The sequence below is a fragment of the Maniola hyperantus genome, chromosome 1, assembly GCF_902806685.2.
Source record: "Maniola hyperantus chromosome 1, iAphHyp1.2, whole genome shotgun sequence".
NCBI classification, from domain to species: domain Eukaryota; kingdom Metazoa; phylum Arthropoda; class Insecta; order Lepidoptera; family Nymphalidae; genus Maniola; species Maniola hyperantus.
In genome coordinates, this window is record NC_048536.1 from 9,153,373 (window position 1) to 9,173,148 (window position 19,776).

General features: G+C 36.3%; 1 protein-coding gene across 1 annotated transcript; it reads right to left on the minus strand.

The window, feature by feature from the left end:
* Window positions 1–11,158: 11,158 nt before the first annotated feature.
* Window positions 11,159–14,528, minus strand: LOC117996467 (uncharacterized). Its single transcript, XM_034984528.2, has 3 exons — window positions 14,310–14,528; window positions 12,787–12,958; window positions 11,159–11,505 (listed from the first exon to the last, which is right to left on the minus strand). The coding sequence occupies exons 1-3, from the start codon at window positions 14,526–14,528 to the stop codon at window positions 11,273–11,275; spliced, it is 624 nt and encodes a 207-aa protein (XP_034840419.2). The 3' UTR covers window positions 11,159–11,272.
* Window positions 14,529–19,776: the final 5,248 nt, after the last annotated feature.

Genomic DNA, 19,776 nt, shown 5'->3' on the forward strand with positions numbered 1-19,776 from the left:
CATCATCATGATCAACCCATCGCCGGCTCCCTACAGAACACGGGTCTCCTCTCAGAATGAGAAGGGGTTTGGCCATAGTCTACCACGCTGGCCAAGTGCGGATTGCTAGACTTCACACATCTTTGAGAACATTATGAAGAACTCTCTGGTGTTCAGGTTTTCTCACGAATATTATGACATGATATCACATAATGTTAATCAATGAAAAATTTATGAATTCTTTTTTCAACTTTGTTATCTTAATTGTCCATACTCCATATTAAAAATTCGAAAGTGGTATCTGTCTGTCTGTTTTCTATTTTTACAACCTTTTCATTTAACTGATTTTGACGAAATTTGGTACAGAGATAGCTTGCCTTCAGGGGACGCACATTTCGTCCCAAAAAATCGAGGAGTTCCCACGAGATTTAAAAAATATAATTCCGTGTGGGCAAAGTCGCGGGCATCATTTAGTCATTCATATTATTATGAATGCAAAAGTCTGTCATGTGCTAGCTTTTCACGGCCCATTTTGACGGGTAAAGCAATAGCTTGCATCTCAGGAGAAGACAAAGGCTTTTTTTGTCCCGGAAAATCAAAAAATCCCGGAAATACTTAGTTTCTAAGGGATTCTTGAAAACCTAAGTCATGTAGATGAAGTTGTGGTCGTAATTTATTTGGTACAGAGACAACTTGCATCCTGGTGACGAGAAGTCGCGGGCATCATTTAATATATCCTAATATGAAATAATGTTTGTACGTTCGTTACGTGTGCGTTTGCGCTTCGTTCACCCAATTGAGTTGAAATTCATTTGTTTTTGAGATAAAATACGAACTACTTATACCTGTACATACCTATATATATAAATATTTAAAAGTTAGAATAACGTAAAACTAAAAAGTTTTAGTTATAAAACTGGACACACACCTTTGCTGTGTAGTTTGTGTCGAAGGTCTTTTATTATTATATGAAGCGTTTTTCTACGAGTATATTTTATGACCCGGCAATCGTGAAGGGCGTTGAAACATACGGAACCATACCGTGTGAAGTGGAAAAGTTGGCAAATGCAGTGACTCGTCGCAAAGCGAAGGTTCAGAATGCGAATACAGTGATGAAATGCTGATGAAGCACGTCTTCAAGCGCAGCCCACTTAATGCAGTTTGTGTTTTGTACTTCTAAGGCACTGATCTCTACCTATAATTACACGCTGGACCTGTGACTGCCGACCTGTTTTTGAAGCAACTTGATTTTCGCCATTTTAGTGCTAATATAGTAGGTACAGTACCCGGCAGGAAATATTGTACATCGACCTTTAGAAAGAGAAAACGTCCCATTGGTATGAATGATAGAGACAACGCTCTACGAAGCCAAAATCTCTTTGTAAAGGTCAACAATACTTCTTGCCGTCTACTGTAGCAGTGAGCGTCATGTGAGCATACTCGGAACAGGTGAGTACGCTCGGTGGGGCACTAAGAAACGGCACAAAAAAATAACTGTCGTTTTGTATGGCACACTGATATGCCTCTTCCAGCGTTGGTACTAACTTTTATAAGTTCATTTCAGTGCATCAAGAAATATTTTTTATCTATTTTTTCTGTTCGACTGCCTATGAATACTCGTAGTGTCCGTATAACAAAATAAATCTACAAGTTTAATATCGCATTGAAAAGATCTGTTGACTTGGCATTTATACCTAGCGTCTAGAATGAATAAAACCCGTGTTGAAAAATAACCTTATTTGTTGACGTCTAGTGCGCTTGGAAGGAAAATAAGTTCTCCTGGAATATAGAATATAGGACTCTCTAGGTACCAACATGTTATTGCATGTAGATTTGCCCGAGTCAGGTATTATAGCTGTATGAGAGGATTAGGTACCTTTGGTACGTTTACTTTATTGTAAAAGTTAAAAGAGTTATTTTAATTTACTGAACTGATTTTACAAGTAGGTATTTCCCATTGTAAATGGGAGAAAATTATTGTATAAAAATAGGTATTATGTTTCATTTACAGTTAACTACCCCATACTGTGTGGTGACTTAGTTATGATATAGATTACTCTAAATTATTTAAATAAACTATTAATAAACTTAAATCTAAAAAAAACAACATAAAATTAAAACTAAAATAAATTAAATTAAATCTAAAACCTCATCGAGACCACCGCAGCGAGGCATTGTACCCAAGATGCTGGCAGCATTACCCCTTTGGATGGCCAAACTAATTCTTTGACCAAGGTAGCTGCCAGCTCTCGGGTCCCCGGTTGACTCGATAACTCTTTTCGCAATTTCTTCAAAAAGAGCTCGAGCCCCCGGGCCCCACGGCCCCAAGGTCTCCACACCAAAAGGCACGAATACGAAGCTCCTATCGAGGTTTTCATATTTGCGCCTCTTGGCCTGTTCGGCGCTGATGGCCGCTGCACCCGCCATAGAGGAGGTCGCCTGAATGTGGGATGCAGCTAAAGTGTCTACACAAGTTGCATCCCAAACAAGCGACCTGCCCATCTTCCACGGTACGAGCGTCATACCATCAGGTCTCTTGCCATCGCTACGTGCCAAACCAATAGGTTCTAGTACAGCTGGCACATGGGCGGTGGCAAGGGACCTCCGGATGATGTCGTTAAGGGTACTATGGCGGGAGAAGCGTCCAGCGCTTCTCGAACAGGAGAGCCCATGGTGGCCGAAGGCGTCAACGCAGTCACCGCAGTGGCAACGGTGAGGCTGGTTTATTGTGGCGCCAAGCCTAAGACCAATGAGAACAGAAAGTGTCGTATGGTCTAACATAGTGCCCAGGTTGGCAGAGGGAAGAGCATGTAGCCAGTAGCCGGACTCTTTTGCAGAGACAGCGAGAAGACGAGCACGGTCTTTTTTAGAATTTGCGTTTGCTAGTAAAGTGTCAAATGTCGTTTTGCAAATAATGTCGTCCCACTGTCTCTGGGAAGAAAGAGAAACCGGCACTTGGCTGGGACTATGCATGGACCATTCATTTCTTGCCTCTGTTAAGCCAGACACCTCTATGGAACCCAAAGAATTGGATATAATCTTGCCATAGAGAGTGTGTGTACTGTAAACACAATAGAAAACATCTATTTTATAATTTAATATAGATGCGAAAGTATTAGTCTGTCTGCTAGCTTTTCGACGAAAGGTGCAAGAATGTCTAGGTACTTTCTGTCCCGGAAAATCAAAGAATTCCCATGGAATTTCAAAAACCTAAATCCACATGGACGAAGTTACAGGCATCGTCTCATCGATAGACAGTATTATATTTATAAATTAATCTATAGGTACAGACCTACTTACATTTCAATTATACCGGGGAAAATTTAAATTTTTAATTTACATTTGTGATTGAGTGAAACAAAGAAGTCCCTGGCATTTACTGGTAGGTAGTGTCTCTACGTTCTTTATAATTTTTGTAAAGTAAACTAGCAACCCGTCCCGGCTTCTCACGGGTTACTTGAGATAAACTACCTAAGTTATCACTAAAAACCACTATAAGTTTTCATGTAACTTTAACTATTTACCATGAATAAATATACTGTTTACGCAGCGCACCCCACGGAAGCTTTCTGATGAGATGAAATTACAGTCAAAAGTTAACTTGTATATGAATTAAAAAATAAAATGTTTTTTCCGACTTAATTCAAATGTTCATAAATTATAGCTTTCTTTAGATAATAATCCTTTGTTCTATTGGTGAAAACCATATGAAAGTCCATACCATACAGTAATTTCTCCGATTAGGACACACGGCTAGAACAAACACGGACTTTTATTTATAGTGTGTAGTGATTACATATAGGAGAAACTGACTGACATATTCAATGTACATGCCTACCTATGTTTTAAACTGCTGGGTCTAAAACTCTAGACTCATCTGCTTTTGCACGGAAGTTACTTAGAACGTAGACTCCCAATAAGAAAGGATTTCGAGAAATACCTAATTACGTAATAATTTTTCTACTTACTTATTTCTTAGGTATTCTGTTCTGACTTTGAACAAAATCGGTTCACTTCAACCCCGAACTATAGTTTTATATATTTCGACGCAGGCGAAACCGGGTGCAAACGGTAGTACTAAGTAAATAAAATATGTATAAAAGTTGTTTTATGAAACCTACCATAGGGGCCGTTAGTTTTGTTACAAACGTGGTCCCAGTGTTGAAGATTAGGTAGGATTTAGCATGGATCAGTGATTTATTATTAGATGGGGACCACAAAGGTACTTTATTTTGCGCATTACTCACTAAAAACATCATGAATCAAAGGAGAGTGGGTACTAAAAGGCATACATTTTACTTACATTTGTATACATTCTGTTCACCTACCAATATAATATTATACTCCTTATTTTTAAGAAAAAATAAGGAGTACCTACCTAAGTAGGTATGATATTTGTGATCTATGAATTGGATTAAGTTTATACAACAAAAGTTAATTATTAAGTTTTTTGTCGGCTCTTCTTAGTAAGTATTAGGTATGCCTAATCAGTCTTTCGAACAAATGGGAGTCTTGACCTCCATTGATGCGAAAGAGTGTCTGTCTGCTAGCTTTTCACGGCCTGTTAATCTCTTTAACCTTTTTGTCATCAACAAAAAAATCGCGTGGGAAATCAAAGAGTTCCCAAAGGGATTCTTAAAAAACCGCACCGCATCCGTGGACAGAGTCGCAGGCATCATCTATTTGGTATAGAATAGCTTACGTTCGTGGAGAAGGGAATATGCTACTTTTTATCTTGGAAAATCAAAGAGTTCCACAAGATTTAAAAAAAAACTAAGTCCACGCGGATGTCATCTAGTACCTAAGTAAGTAATAAGTATGTTTTTTCAGTTTAATGTGAATTAATTTGCCTCTATCATTGTATGCCTCGGGCACAGTATCTACTCATGTGGCTAGGGTAAGCTTTTGTGTCTCCTTTGCCTTAGAAAATTTAAGCGATTGCAATCTTACGGTCCTTGTCCTTACTTTCCTGGTATTTATAAGGGCCGAACCGGGCATTTAATCAGGGTCTGCTTATTATTCTAATCCAGATTTCACAGCCTACTAGTTACATGGAGCAATATAGCCAGTTAACTTAAAGGATCTTCATAAAGAGCGAACTTTTAGTCAATATTAATAAATTTTCCACCTATGGTTAGCGAGATTATCCTTTCTTAGCCTACATCATAATAGCTATCTGCATGCCAAATTTTAGCCCGATCCGTCCAGTAGTTTGAGCTGTGCGTTGATAGATCAGTCAGTCACCTTTTTCTTTTATATATTTAGATTAATATTCAACACTGCACTGCAATAAGACACCTTCTATGGGCGGCAATTTCCGCCAGACACTTTGAAGTTCACAAAAAATAACATACTTCGTAGTTTATCTTACTTATAGTCTGAGTCGTAGTTTTTAGGGTTTCGTACCTCAAAAGGAAAAAGGAACCCTTATGGGATCACTTCGTTGTCTGTCTGTCTGTCTGTCTCTCCGTCTGTCGTGTCTGTCAAGAAAACCTATAGGGTACTTCCCGTTGACCTAGAATCATGAAATTTAAAATTTAAAATGTGTTCATGAACAAATAATAGACTACTTGACACTTTTTTTAAGTTGGTCTTAAATGGTTAATATTTGTCCTATTATATCAAAAAAATTAACACTATATTTTTTTGCGCCCTAAAAACCGTAAAACTTTAATTTAAAAAAATATTTTTCTTAGACAGGTGAAAACACTGTCGGCCATGTTTGGCCGATAGATTATCTGTGCTCTGACGTCATGCATTTGTAAACAACAGCATGACCTCCCAAAGTTTAATAAACATGACTTCTATACTAGTTTACATGAAAAATATAGTAATTATCGTTATTGTATCATCCGAGAATGTAAAAAACGCATCGATAAAGACCACAGGAAAGTTGTGGATTAGAGTGCCCAGTGAAATAAATATACGTAACACGCAAAGACTTGCTTAAAGGGATCCTATATGACTAACGACTTCAACCCAAATTTATTTTTGCAAAGATCACTTTGTTGTAAGTCTTACTTAATAACTTATTCAATTTATAAAGAGACTAGCTGATCCCCGCGGCTTCGCCCGCGTAGATTTAGGTTTTTAAAGATCCCGTATAGCCTATGTCACTCAGGAATAATGTAGCTTTCTACTGGTGAAAGAATTTTTAAAATCGGTTCAGTAGTTCTAAAGATTACCCCCTACAAACAAACTTAACGACATTACCTCTTTATATAATACAACGGGCCGTGCAGCAGAAATCGTAATATTTTAATTTCGCCATAACTTCAAAACCAAACGTCCAATTTTAATCATTCAAAGACCAAATATTATCTCCATAAACTGTTCTTAGTGATGAAATCATTTATTTTGATAAGGATTAATAGCATGAGTAAAATAAACGCGTTTAAATGTAGTCCAAAAAAAATTCAAGATTTTTAAATAAAAAAATGGTTGCTGTGCCTCACTCGACATAGATGGGTATAGTGTGTCGCGGACTTTTTTGTAGATATTTATAAGATCTACAATTAATTAGAACATTTTATGGTTCTATCTTTTATAGTTTAGGCAGCGTACGCAAAATAAGTAACTTTTCTGGTTGATTTTTTACACCTTGTGTCCGAAAAACCCAAATATCTTACGGAACCCTATTTTTTTCCAAAATAAAATATAGCCTATGTTACTCGTGGATAATGTAGCTTTCGAATGGTGAAAGAATTTTTAAAATCGGTCCAGTAGTTTTTGAGCCTATTCAGTACAAACAAACAAACAAACAAACAAACAAACAAACAAAGTTTTCCTCTTTATAATATTAATATAGTGTAGAAAACGATATTTTTTTACGTTTACTATGAGTTTTTAGAAATATATAAAAACTAGCTTATGCTCGTGACTTCGCCCGCGTGGACTTCATAAATTTCAAACCTCCATTTAACCCACTCAGGGGTGGAATTTCAAAAAATCCTTTCCTAGTGGACACCTTCTCTTTACCTACAAAGAACACACTCACCAAATTTCATGTATCTAGGACCAGCTGTTTAGATGTTTAGGCTGTGCGTTGATATATAAGTTAGTCAGGACTCTAAATTTTATATATATGGATACTACGTTAGTCCCCGCGTGACATAGGAATGACATTTCTTTGTTTACATATTTAATGACGTCACATCATGGCTGACAGCGTTTTCTGCGTTTCAAATAAAAATAAAAATTGTATTTTTTTAAATTGGATTTATATATCCATCCTGCGTTTTTAATAATTGTTATTGATATATTTCGTTGTCTTAAGCAAAATACTATAATAAATAATCATTTATTGGACGAAATTAGATATGAGTCAAGTAGCCTATTAGTATTTCAAAGTTCAAATTAAGATAACTAGGTATACCAAATGTGGTATCATATGAAATGACTTTACCTGTACATTCTAAGACAGATTCTTATTTATTTTTATGCATAAAGGTTTTTGATTTATCGTGCAGAATGTCGGAAAAATACCCGAGTACGGAACCCTCGGTGCGCGAGTCCGACTCACACTTGCACGGTTTTTTATATTATGATCTCAGGAAATATGCATTAAAATCAGCACTCAGACATGAAGAAAAGTGAGTAATGATTTTACGTGCCTTTAGCAACTGATATTTTTAAATTGGCTTGAGGTACAAGCTAGCAAATATGCGTATGGTCTAAGATCCTAAATGATGATGATGATGACGAAAGATGCCTAAAAAATTTCAGTCCTGGACTGAAATTTTTTAAGCAACCCATATGCAATATATTTATTGACATATTAAATTGAATATAAAATACGTTTCATCCATTAACCAGCTCGGTGAAGGTCGTTCTATAGCGGGATCCTATACTAGTACATTAAAAGTACACACTAGCACTACTCTATCCCATAGCCACATTCATATTTGTCTATGGAATAGGTAAGTCTACCCGGGCGAAGCCGGAGCGGGTCAGCTAGTCAATAATTATGAATTACTAGCTGATGCCCGCGACCTCGTTCGCGTGGATATAGGTTTTTAAAATCCCGTGGGAATTCTTTGATTTTCCGCGATAAAAAGTAGCATCATGTCACTCTCCAGGTAGCTTATACTAACTTTAACTAGTTGTTATTATTAATGTTAATCCAGGGTATAATCTATTTTCATTCTAAATTTCGTTTTTAAATATTTTGCGTGAAAGAGTAACAAACACACACACAAACTTTTGCCTCTATAATATAAGTGTGATTAGATATCTGCACCTAATAAATTAAATCAAAATCAAAATAAAACCAACGTGTATTTTTTTCTAGGTTAAAATTCTACCTAGGTTAGGTATTATTGTAATTCCCCGATACTTTACAAGCAAATATCATTCATTTGCTATATACCTACAATGATAATATTTTTATAGGGCAATTTCTGTTATTCTGATCAAATTATTTCACATGAAAATACTGCAATGAAAACATTTTACCAATACAAACTTCCGCAATATTGCAAACCCGCAATATTGCAAACAAAAGTGTACACAACTGATAAATATTTTATATTTGAAAATCTAGTTGCCATTTTTAAGCTTGCTCTCGACCGTGTGGCTATTCTGATACAACCTAGCTAGATAAATAGGTATGTATATCTACATAGTATAGGCACGTATAGTATAAGTAAAATCCAACTAGGTTTCGAAGTGGTTTGCGTGGTCTACCAAGTCACCGCTTCGCTCACCACAAGGATTATTATCATTAGGACAAATTTACAACTATGCATACCATAAGCCGTACCGTAAGCATACCATACTTACCAGTAATAATAATCTAAGTCTGAATCAGGATATTCTTTATAGGTAGATTATTTTTAATAAGTAGTTAGATAATATAATATGTCCTTATCACCTTACGCACATAGGAAAGACTAGCTGATGCCTACGACTTCGTCCGCGTGGATTTAGGTTTTTAAAATCCTGTGGGAATTCTTTGATTTTCCGGGATAAAAAGTAGCATATGTCACTCTCCAGGTCTTTAACTATACCCATGCAAAAAACGGGTACATAACACGATTAATTTGATGTTTTTATTTGACGATATTTCAACCCACAGATTAGAGAAACTAATTCACTCATCTGTGTTTCAACCCAATTGCACAATAGGCTAGTTGACACTTTTTTTAAGTAGGTCTTAAATGGTTAATATTTGTCCTATTAGATCAAAAAAATTAACACTATATTTTTTTGCGCCCTAAAAACCGTAAAACTTTAATTTAAAAATATTTTTTTCTTAGACAGGTGAAAACACTGTCGGCCATGTTTGGCCGATAGATTATCTGTGCTCTGACGTCATGCATTAGTAAACAACAGCATAACCTCCCAAAGTTTAATAAACATGACTTCTATACTAGTTTACATGAAAAATATAGTAATTATCGTTATTGTATCATCCGAGAATGTAAAAACGCATCGATAAAGATCACAGGAAAGTTGTGGATTAGAGTGCCCAGTGAAATAAATATACGTAACACGCGAAGACTTGCTTAAAGGGATCCTATATCACTAACGACTGCAACCCAAATTTATTTTTGCAAAGATCACTTTGTTGTAAGTCTTACTTAATAACTTATTCAATTTATAAAGAGAAAACGATATTTTTTTACGTTTACTATGAGTTTTTAGAAATATATAAAAACTAGCTTATGCTCCTGACTTTGCCCGCGTGGACTTGATAAATTTCAAACCCCCATTTAACCCACTCAGGGGTGGAATTTCAAAAAATCCTTTCCTAGTGGACACCTTCTCTTTACCTACAAAGAACACACCCACCAAATTTCATGTATCTAGGACCAGCTGTTTAGATGTTTAGGCTGTGCGTTGATATATAAGTTAGTCAAGACTTTAAATTTTATATATATGGATACTACATTAGTCCCCGCGTGACATAGGGATGACATTTCTTTGTTTACATATTTAATGACGTCACATCATGGCTGACAGCGTTTTCTGCGTTTCAAATAAAAATAAAAACTGTATTTTTTAAAATTGGATTTATATATCCATCCTGCGTTTTTAATAATTGTTATTGATATATTTCGTTATCTTAAGCAAAATACTATAATAAATAATCATTTATTGGACGAAATTAGATATGAGTCAAGTAGCCTATTGGGTTGAAACACAGATGAGTGAATTAGTTTCTCTAATCTGTGGGTTGAAATATCGACAAATAAAAACATCAAATTAATCGTGGTATATAATACCCGTTATTTACATTAATATATTATAAACATTACTCGTAAACAAAGACATCGTGTTCGAGCAGTGATATATTGTGTTCGAGTTACTACTTAATCGTTTTAAAATTGCATTGAAAGCGTTGGTAGAACGAAAGATAACAGGCAAAGAGAATTTTGACACAAGATGGCATCTAAGCATATAGATTAGGGGGGTCACGGCATTTGGTAACCATCCCAGATATGGCTTTTGTCGGGTTCAGAGTGCAACTCTCTGAAGCCAAATATGTGACTGCCTGCGCTGAGTGGTTGCCATAAGTACTTATGGTGCCTGAAAGATGAGTGATCGTTACCAAACATTACATGATATGATGATATGGATATGGCTGGTGATAGTATAGAAAGTAAGTCTAGAATAGAATAATGTTTATTCGATGTATCATGTACAGTGCGACAAGGCTTTCTTGGCACTTGAATGACATTGACAGGGGGGGGGGCAAGAACAAAGGGGACACTTGACGGCAACGTTAGTTCCGATATTCACCACGCACCAAGATATAGCCTTGTCGCACTGTACAAGGTGTAAAAGTACTAGTTGTGCTTATGAAAACTGTGTAAGGACTGATCAAGATTCGGTCGCGTTTAGGAGCTATGTCGTTCCAAAGAACAGGCAAAAAATAAAAATGATAAGAGAAATGACTGGTGCTTATACAGAAAGTAAGTGCTAGCTTTACCCATACAATTTATGTATAAATCAAATCAAAATCGAAGTATGACACCGCATGAATTTACCAATGATTCTTACCGAAACGTATTGACAAGTCACAAACAAATGCCTACCACAACTGACACCTGTAAGATACCAAATTAATCATGTGTGGATATTCTGACATAGATCTGATCTAATACAACACAATAATTATTTTGCCTAAGTAAGAACCCCCCCCCCCCCCTAAATATTGTCATTTTCATTACTTTTTGAACGATGTCGTATCTACAACATTATATTTTATCTCATTAAATATAGCATTAAATAATATTTTATTAACTTAAGTCTGGTAAGACAAAAGTTCACAAGCTTTAAGTTATTATTACTATAGATCAGTTCGCGTCAAATTTTTCACATATAAGTATGATCTTCCACCGGGTCCTCTAAGGCCAAGAAGGGAAGCTACACCCACACACTCCAATTCTGTAGATGGTACCTCATCAACTCGTACAAACACGAAGGCTGTAAGATCTTCGCAGCACATCATACCCATGTATCGCTCCACTAATTTAAATCGCAAATCAGCGAGCTTTATGTAGGGTGGCGGATATGGGCGTCCTGAAATAAAAAGCAACGACTGATGCTAACACACTGATTGAAATTTGAATACATTAGAGGATCATAGTTTAGAAAAATTGAAGTGTTGAAGTCGTAAAATTACGTTAGGGTTTTTTGTAAATAATAAGAGGAATGTTAATAAAATTCAATTTCTTCTCCGTCATTCTCGTAAGAGCTTTGGCTTGGAGCACAGAATATACATATTATAATAGTACGTACTAACGTACTTGGAGGGGAAGTAAGTAAGGTTACGCACGGGTGCCTTTGAGTATGGGTTATAACGTAAACGTATACTGCGCAGGCTAGCCTACATTACGTGGTATTGTCTAGAAGGGCTGGCTCTTTTTTTGCGCAACGGATCAGCCTGGCTGTCCAGCGCGGAAATGCAGCCAGTATTTTTGGCACCATTCCACGCGGGCATGATTTCTATAGTAATTAGATAATGCTAGCTTAAAGTATTATTGTAATATTTTTACTGTCTATAAAATTAATGTAATAATTAGGTATAGTAAGTATAATATGACTGCTTTGTTAAGGTAATCCATAACTCTATAAATACTCAGGTAATCATAACATTTCCTTGCACGGGTTTCACTTGCTAATGAATTTGTAAATAAGCATACCTAACTATGTTATATTATTATTTATTCGTAGAATGATGACTAACGAGTTTCCCTATTACAGTAAACGTTAACAAAATATGATGAGAGAAAAAAAAACCGTTTAAAAGGCGGCCTGTTTATTATCATTATGAGTCAAGTCGTGAAAGTTAGGGCCGGAAATGGCGCGGGAGGGTACATACTGTGGGTATTAACCGTCACACCTTTATTACGCAGTTCAATCTTGACGAGGACTGAAAAAAAGGACTTGACACATAAAAACACATTATTATGTTTATTTTAGTAAATGTTTGAAATTTTTGGTTGCCAGTGACGCTAAATATTTTGCAATGTCTTTTTTATTGCCGTGTTATGATAACTTGCGAGTTTGGTAAGTGTTCAGCCCTTTCACACGGCGTCCAGTTTTTTGCAGGATCCCGTTTGATGGCAAATGTGTTTTTATATGCCAGCGAGCATCGCGCATGCGGGATGCTCGTGTGATCGCAAGCATACAAACACATTCGCCATCAAACGGGATCCTGCAGAAAACGGGATCCTGCAAAAAACTGGACTGCCGTGTGAAAGGGGAGTTAGATTTTAACCGAGATTTTATTTTGAAGAACGAGTTTGTCAAGTCTACAAATACTACTACCTGCGATATGTTTCTTTCTAGCCTATTTACCTTTATGCCGTTGTTCCATTTTGACAATTCCTCGAAATGCCCCAGGTGTGCCCATGTAAAGGAGCAGCACTTGTACACCAGGCCGCGGTTCCATCATCAGAGTCGCCTTGTGCCATTCTGGTTTTAAATCTGGTTCGAGAGCATCCACAACAGTTTTGAACTTATTTATTTTCTACAATAAAAAATCGAATTATTTTTATTTCATGACTAGATGATGCCCGCGTATTCATCAGCGTGGATTTAGGTTTTTTAAAATCTCGTGAGAACTCATTTTTCGGGAAAACAATAACCTATATCAGTCTCCGGGATGCAAGCTGTCACTTTACCAAATTTCATCAAAATCAGTCAAACAGATGGGCCATGAAAGCTAGCAGACAGACACAGACGTACTTTCGCTTTTATAATATTACTAGCGACCCGCCCCGGCTTCGCATGGGTGGCAATGTAGATACTTAGGTATGAAGTGTCACTTCCATACTAATATTATAAATGCGACCACACGGGTTACTTAACAATTTAGTTAATAATAATAATAATAAAGTCTGTATGGACGAACCGCGTTTCTGAACGTTTCATTATGTGGTATTTTTAATAGAAAAAAATATGTAAGTAGGTACGCAACCATAGACCACAGTTCGTCACGTTCGAATTTCAACTCGTACTTTGTGCGCTAGCGAGCAAAATTACCACTTTCCACTCAGATTTCGAAGGGCGAACGGATTCTTTCCGAGCGAGTGAGATGAAAAAGTTATTTTTTACTTTGTAGTGGTTGTGCAAGTCGGTTTTTTTTAATTTTTTTTAAAGCTTTTTAGTGTAAGTCGTCATTGCTTGATACATAAAAGATCAATTCACCATCAGAAATTCCCGAATCCCCACGGCTTAGGAGTTCAGTACCTTGTAGCATCAGCATTGAGGAGTTGGGATCTAAAGTTCAATGGTGTAGTCTATGCTTTTCACCAAAAATAATATTGCATTATCCGCATTTCGTGAATCACTATAGTTTAGGAGTACCCTACATCATCAGGGTTGACTTGGAATTCAAGCATAAAGTCGTTGCTTGGTACCTACAACATGAATTCACTGTGAACACTTCCTGAATCTTGATAACTTAGGCACCCTGGAGCATCAGGATTGAGGAGTTGGATCCAGAAATTTAAATGGGACCACCAACTTAACATCCTCTGCAGATTAAAAAAAAATTTTGCAAATCGGTCTAGAAACCTGGAAAAAATCGATGTAGGTACATACATAAAAAAGTCGAAAAAAAAACGGGCCGAATTGATAACCACCTCCTTTTTGGAAGTTGGTTAAAAACACAGGAATACGCACAGGAATATGTAACTAACCACATGTAATATAATTTTTGCCGCCATCGTAGTCTCAATCGATGGACTTGTGTCTTTTGGAGGGTTTTCCACACTACATGGACTTTTGTGCAGGTTTCATATGGATCCAGCATCTTGGAATCCCAATATACCTACCTACCTATTCACAAGATTTGAAATTGAAATAAATTAACAAACCTTTTTATCGACTAGCGAGAATATTATTGGTCTGATTTCAGTAGTTTCTGACCAGAAGTATATGATTTTCCACTTAGAATCCGTAATATCGTAAGAATTAAATCGCGCGCCCCGTTCGAATTCCTCGCAAGTAGTGGTGGATTGTGAGTGTTCAGCCTCGCCACGACCGAGCCCCGTCAGAGTGAGCAAAACAATTTGAAATATCCGCCGCGTAAACATTCTCACTTTCGCCATTCAGAATTAATTTCATTCTAGTGTTTTATGTTTATATACATGTAGTTTATATGGAACTACGTGAGCAAAGATTCGTTTAATTACAGTACTACCATCAGCTGATGTTAAATAGGTAGTTTTTTTAATTAAAACAAGCTGCTCTGTCCCGGCTTGTTTGGGTGGAAGTTTTGAAACATCAACAATTTTGAAGTGTTGGATCCTACCAACGACTGGATAATCTGACGTTATAGAGAAACCCACAAAATCCGCAAAATCCCGCAAAATCTCAAGTTTCCAGACATAGCGGTCTTTGTTCTTAAAAAACTCTCAAGTGATCAAGACTCTCATAAAAGTCCTCTTAATAATCATAGTGTAAGTAGAACGCTAGCTAAAACGAAGACAGGTACTGATGATTACTGATAAGTTAAAACGTAACACAATTAAACATCTTGCAGACACTAGAGGCAATGAACTTTGTGTAGATAAGTGCCACGAGGTTAATGACGCGTCGTAGGCGGGGCAGTAACATTTTGGCTTTGTAGAGCGTCGTCTCTGTCACTCATACCTGTATGACGTTTTGTCGGTCTCAACGACAGGGACACCGCTCTACAAATCTGCTATCTCGTTCAAAAGGTCGATGTACATTACTTTCGGCCACGTACCGAACATACTTGATTGTGTTTAATGTGCTTTGGCGTCGTAGACCACTCGTAGACCACAGATAGATAGTTTACACTTTTATATTATTTGAATTTTTAAGATATACACAGTGGAGATTTTCAGGTTAGCCGATTAATTTAATTTTAGACTTATTCACTTACTTTTAAATAAGAATTAATGTTTTCTATATAATAGAAACCCATGCATAATATAAAAGCATGCAATTAATTTTAAATGTATTTTAAAATATACAATTAATCTGTGACCGAAAAATAAACAGAGTTGAATGTAACTATTTAATAAGAAATGTTTGTAAATAACACAAATACAAGCCGACGAAATTAAAGATGTCACGTAACCACAACACAAACAAAGTCAACAAACAATTTAAACTAAACAAACTGAATGGATAAAGTTCGTAAGAAATTTTACTGAGAGTAATAAACGACTCAGTATTTTCTTTCACTACTTATACTCGTGCCTTCATGGTTACTTTAAACACGACTGCTATGACCGCTAAAACGTTACGATTCCATTGAGGGGTTGTAGAACTATCTAATTGCTATCAAATGAACCCTAAATACCTGCGGGAGAAAATGACCCGTTGTAACATTTTTAATTGTTTTGTGTTTTCCAGAAATAGCACGGATTGTTTTCTTTAGAAATTGTTTAAAAAGTAACTATAATGCATATTGCCAAACTTTTTATTTTATTTCCAGGTAGTGGACAATCCAGTTAATAATAATTAAAATATCAGGATAACAATCAATAAGTACAGTTACGTATGACTAAATGAATTTCTAAAGAAATTGAAAGTTTTGAGTGTGTTTTGTGCTAGCTGAGAAAATATTGGTTATATGTGTACTATGTAGTTCCATACAGCTGTCATTTGAAAATTACTAAAGTAGTAAGTATAGGTAGGTATATGTATTAGAAATTGATTAAGGGGAAGGATATTTTCTATCTAAAGAGAGAAAATATTTAGCGGGATAAAAATCCCTAGAAAATGCAGGATTATGGAAACCTAAACCCACATGGAAGATCTCCCGGATAAAAGTTAGTATGTATGTTCCAAACAACTAGGTCCTAGAATTTGAGAAAAGTAAAATGGCAGTCGCTCCGTGCAAAGAAACTTGTCAAGTAAATTAGCGGAATGGTAATCTTTAATCTAATCCTGGTTATGAACTCTGAACAAGGAATATGCTAAGACAGAAGAATTGTAGTCACAGTAAATAGCAAATGTGAAGAGTTTTAACGTTGCGTCGCTTTGATCGTTTCGACAACTGTTATTATATTTTTTTAGGTCAGTGCCCTAAAAAGTTTTAATGTTGCAATTACGAAAGCTTTAATTTTATCAACACGTCTTTAGGATTACTTAGGTACCTTTCTTAACACTTGATTTAAAAAATAAAATAGCTTTTTAGTGAAAGCTTCCTAAATAATTACGAGTAATTTCATAATAGAGAGAGAGAGAGCCAGCGCGTGCCAGACCTTAGTTTTTTTATAAAAGCTGAAAGTTTATCTGCGTGTTGTCCCCAACAATGGGAGGAACGTCTATTTGAATCATGGTGGCTTTGGGAGATAACAGTCCAAGCACAAATTCGCGGTTTTCAGATTTATTACATTACTTGTGATATGTGCTACCTACCGAATTTCATGATTCTTGGTCAACGGGAAATACGCTATAGGTTTTCTTGATAGACAGACAGACAGACACACAACAACGTGATCCTTGAAGAAGTCCTCTTTTTCTTTTGAGGTTCGGAACCCTAAAAACAAGAAAATGATTTTTTTACACTAAGTACGTAGGTACGTAATAAATCGAAGGAAAATAGTTACAAAACTCTGCATGAATTTGAAAACTATAAACGACGATACCTATAAGTTTATTTTACGCTATAGTTTAAGATCAAAGGTTAATTAAGCAAGCTCAAATAAATGTTGTGCTTTGGCAATAAAAAACAAGCATTGTTTTTAAAGAGATAACCTATACCGATACATATTTGTCGGATATCATATTCTGCTTCTAGGTACATAAGCTAATATCGCTATAGGGTTGCACTAGAGTGCATTTTTCTAGGCCAATGCTAAAACTTAAAAGTAGATAAATGGACAAAAATTAGCGTGGTAAAGTGTTGCTATGTATTGTGTATATTAAAATATGTCTAATATCAGAGCTTAGTTTTCAATACAATTTGGTATATTAATAGCTAACTAGCTGCCCTGGCGAACTTCGTTTCGCCTAACAGTCGAATCAAATTTTTAAAAAATTTCTCTCCGTAAGAACCATCCTCGTCCTTTAAGGAATATTATAAAGAACTAGCTTCTGCCCGCGGCTTCGCCCGCGTGGCCTACAGGAAAGAAATAACATTTTTTTTTCAGAAACAAATATTATAACATCAGGACGCGCACTCTGAACAGCACCGAATAACACATATAACCTTCCAACCCCCATTTCACCCCTTTAAGGGGGGGGGGGGGGGGGATTTTCTCATAGTCGTTCCAAATTTCAAGTTGATTATAATAATATTAGACATCATAATCGTCATATCACATATTTCTTCATTTGTGACCGAAAACCCAAATACCAATTTTCATGCAAATAACTTGAAAAAGACCGACTTTCATACAAACTTCCATCCCTTATTTAACCCACTTAGGGGTGGAATTTCGAAAATTCCTTTCTTAGTGGATACCTACTCTTAACAAAGAATATACCCTTCAAATTTCATGCCTTTCGGACCAGCGGTTTAGGCTGTGCGTTGATATCTATGTCAGTCAGTCAGTCAGGACTTTGAATTTTATATATATAGATAGAAGATACTTTGGGCTTTGGACATTATTTTTTATCCCGAAAAACAGTAAGGCTTGAGCATTTGAGATACGCCATAATTATTTTTATAATTTCCAATTAATTCAATTAATATAAGTAACAGTTGTACCTATAGTACGCGAAAGGTCGAGTTGGATACATTCCGTTTCACATCAGTTCATGCTAAAATATGAAATGAAAGATAATTAAAACATGAAGCAAGTTAATTACATCATGCGCACTGTTATACAAGACCTATAATGACAAGTGCAACAATTCCATAATATGTTTACCTAAACGGCTATAACCCTATATGAATATCACTGTAATAATATGTTAGGTTCGTCTAATGTCTATGACCTCTGGTTTGTATGAATTTCTAGTTTTCCCTTATTAATATTTCTATTTTTAATGTAATAAGCAACTTCAAGCTCTTGATAATAATCAACTTAGTACTCCCAAGTATCAATAAACTTAATTAATAAGAGGATATTCTTTGTCTTTTCTACCTAATTCTTAATGTAGGAATTATAGGTCCCTTAATTCTTGTCTCAAAAATGAGATATGGTATTTTTGGAACAACCCTATTTACTCATTTGTATGCGATCTGCAGTGCACATCGTACTGGGATTATATAAGGTCAAATCATTATCGTAAATAGCATAATATATTATTCACTAGCACCACTATAGAAATCTCTAGAATCTCGGTTCTCGAACTGGATTTTTGCAGCGCTTTCTCAATATTCAAAAATTTGATTGTGAATGCTTATGTAAATCCTAATAGACCATACCTACCTATTGCACGCGCGCTATCTTGCACTTATAAATTGTTAATTAATTAGAATGATTCTGATTACACTTTTTGAATTAACTATTATTAATAAATATTGTTTGCTAAAATCTTACAAGTGACAGAAATCGTGCTAGGCTTCTAGCATTGTCCGGAAAATAATCTGGATATTGGCTTCATGCCTTACCATCCAAAAATCTCAGCACACTTTTAGATAACGAGTTTTCATGTGGCTCTAGGCCAAATGAACACCACTGTGCCATCAGCACAGATGTCCGTATGGAAAAGAGGTTGATAAATTTGGAATTCACGGACTCTCTTGCCAAAGGAGCTCCGGTTCACTATTTAGGCATGGCTCTCTTAACGTTACGATCAAAAGGGATCTTGCCACCACAGACATTCCTGCGCTCATTGAGCCGGCAGGGATCAGTCGGGATGATGGTAAGCGCCCTGATGGGTGGACGCTGGTTCCTTGGAATCGGGGGCAGTTGCTAATGTGGGACGCAACGTGCGTTAACACATTGGCCACGTGTCATATCAGGGAAACAGCATCAAGACCGGGAGCCGCAGCAGAAATGGCTGAAAACGGCAAGCGGCGCTAGTAGGTAGGTATGCCTCTCTTATCGAAAGTCATATTTTGTTTGCCGTGGAGACCCTGGGGCCATGGAGTCTTAGTGCAAAAAAAAATTACGAGACATTTCACCGCGATTAATAGCCTCAACTTGGCACAGAAGGGCTGGCTCATTTTTTGCACAACGGATCAGCCTGGCTGTCCAGCGCGGAAATGCAGTCAGTATTCTTGGCACCATTCCACGCGGGACTGATTTGTATGGTAATTAGATAAGGCTTGCCTTAAGTTTTATTGTGATATTTTCAAATTTAAAATAAAATATGATTATTATAATAGAGTAGGTATATACGAAGCGTGATGATAAATTTGATCTGAATATTTTCATCGCAAATATAAAAATAACTGAGGGTCATTTGGTT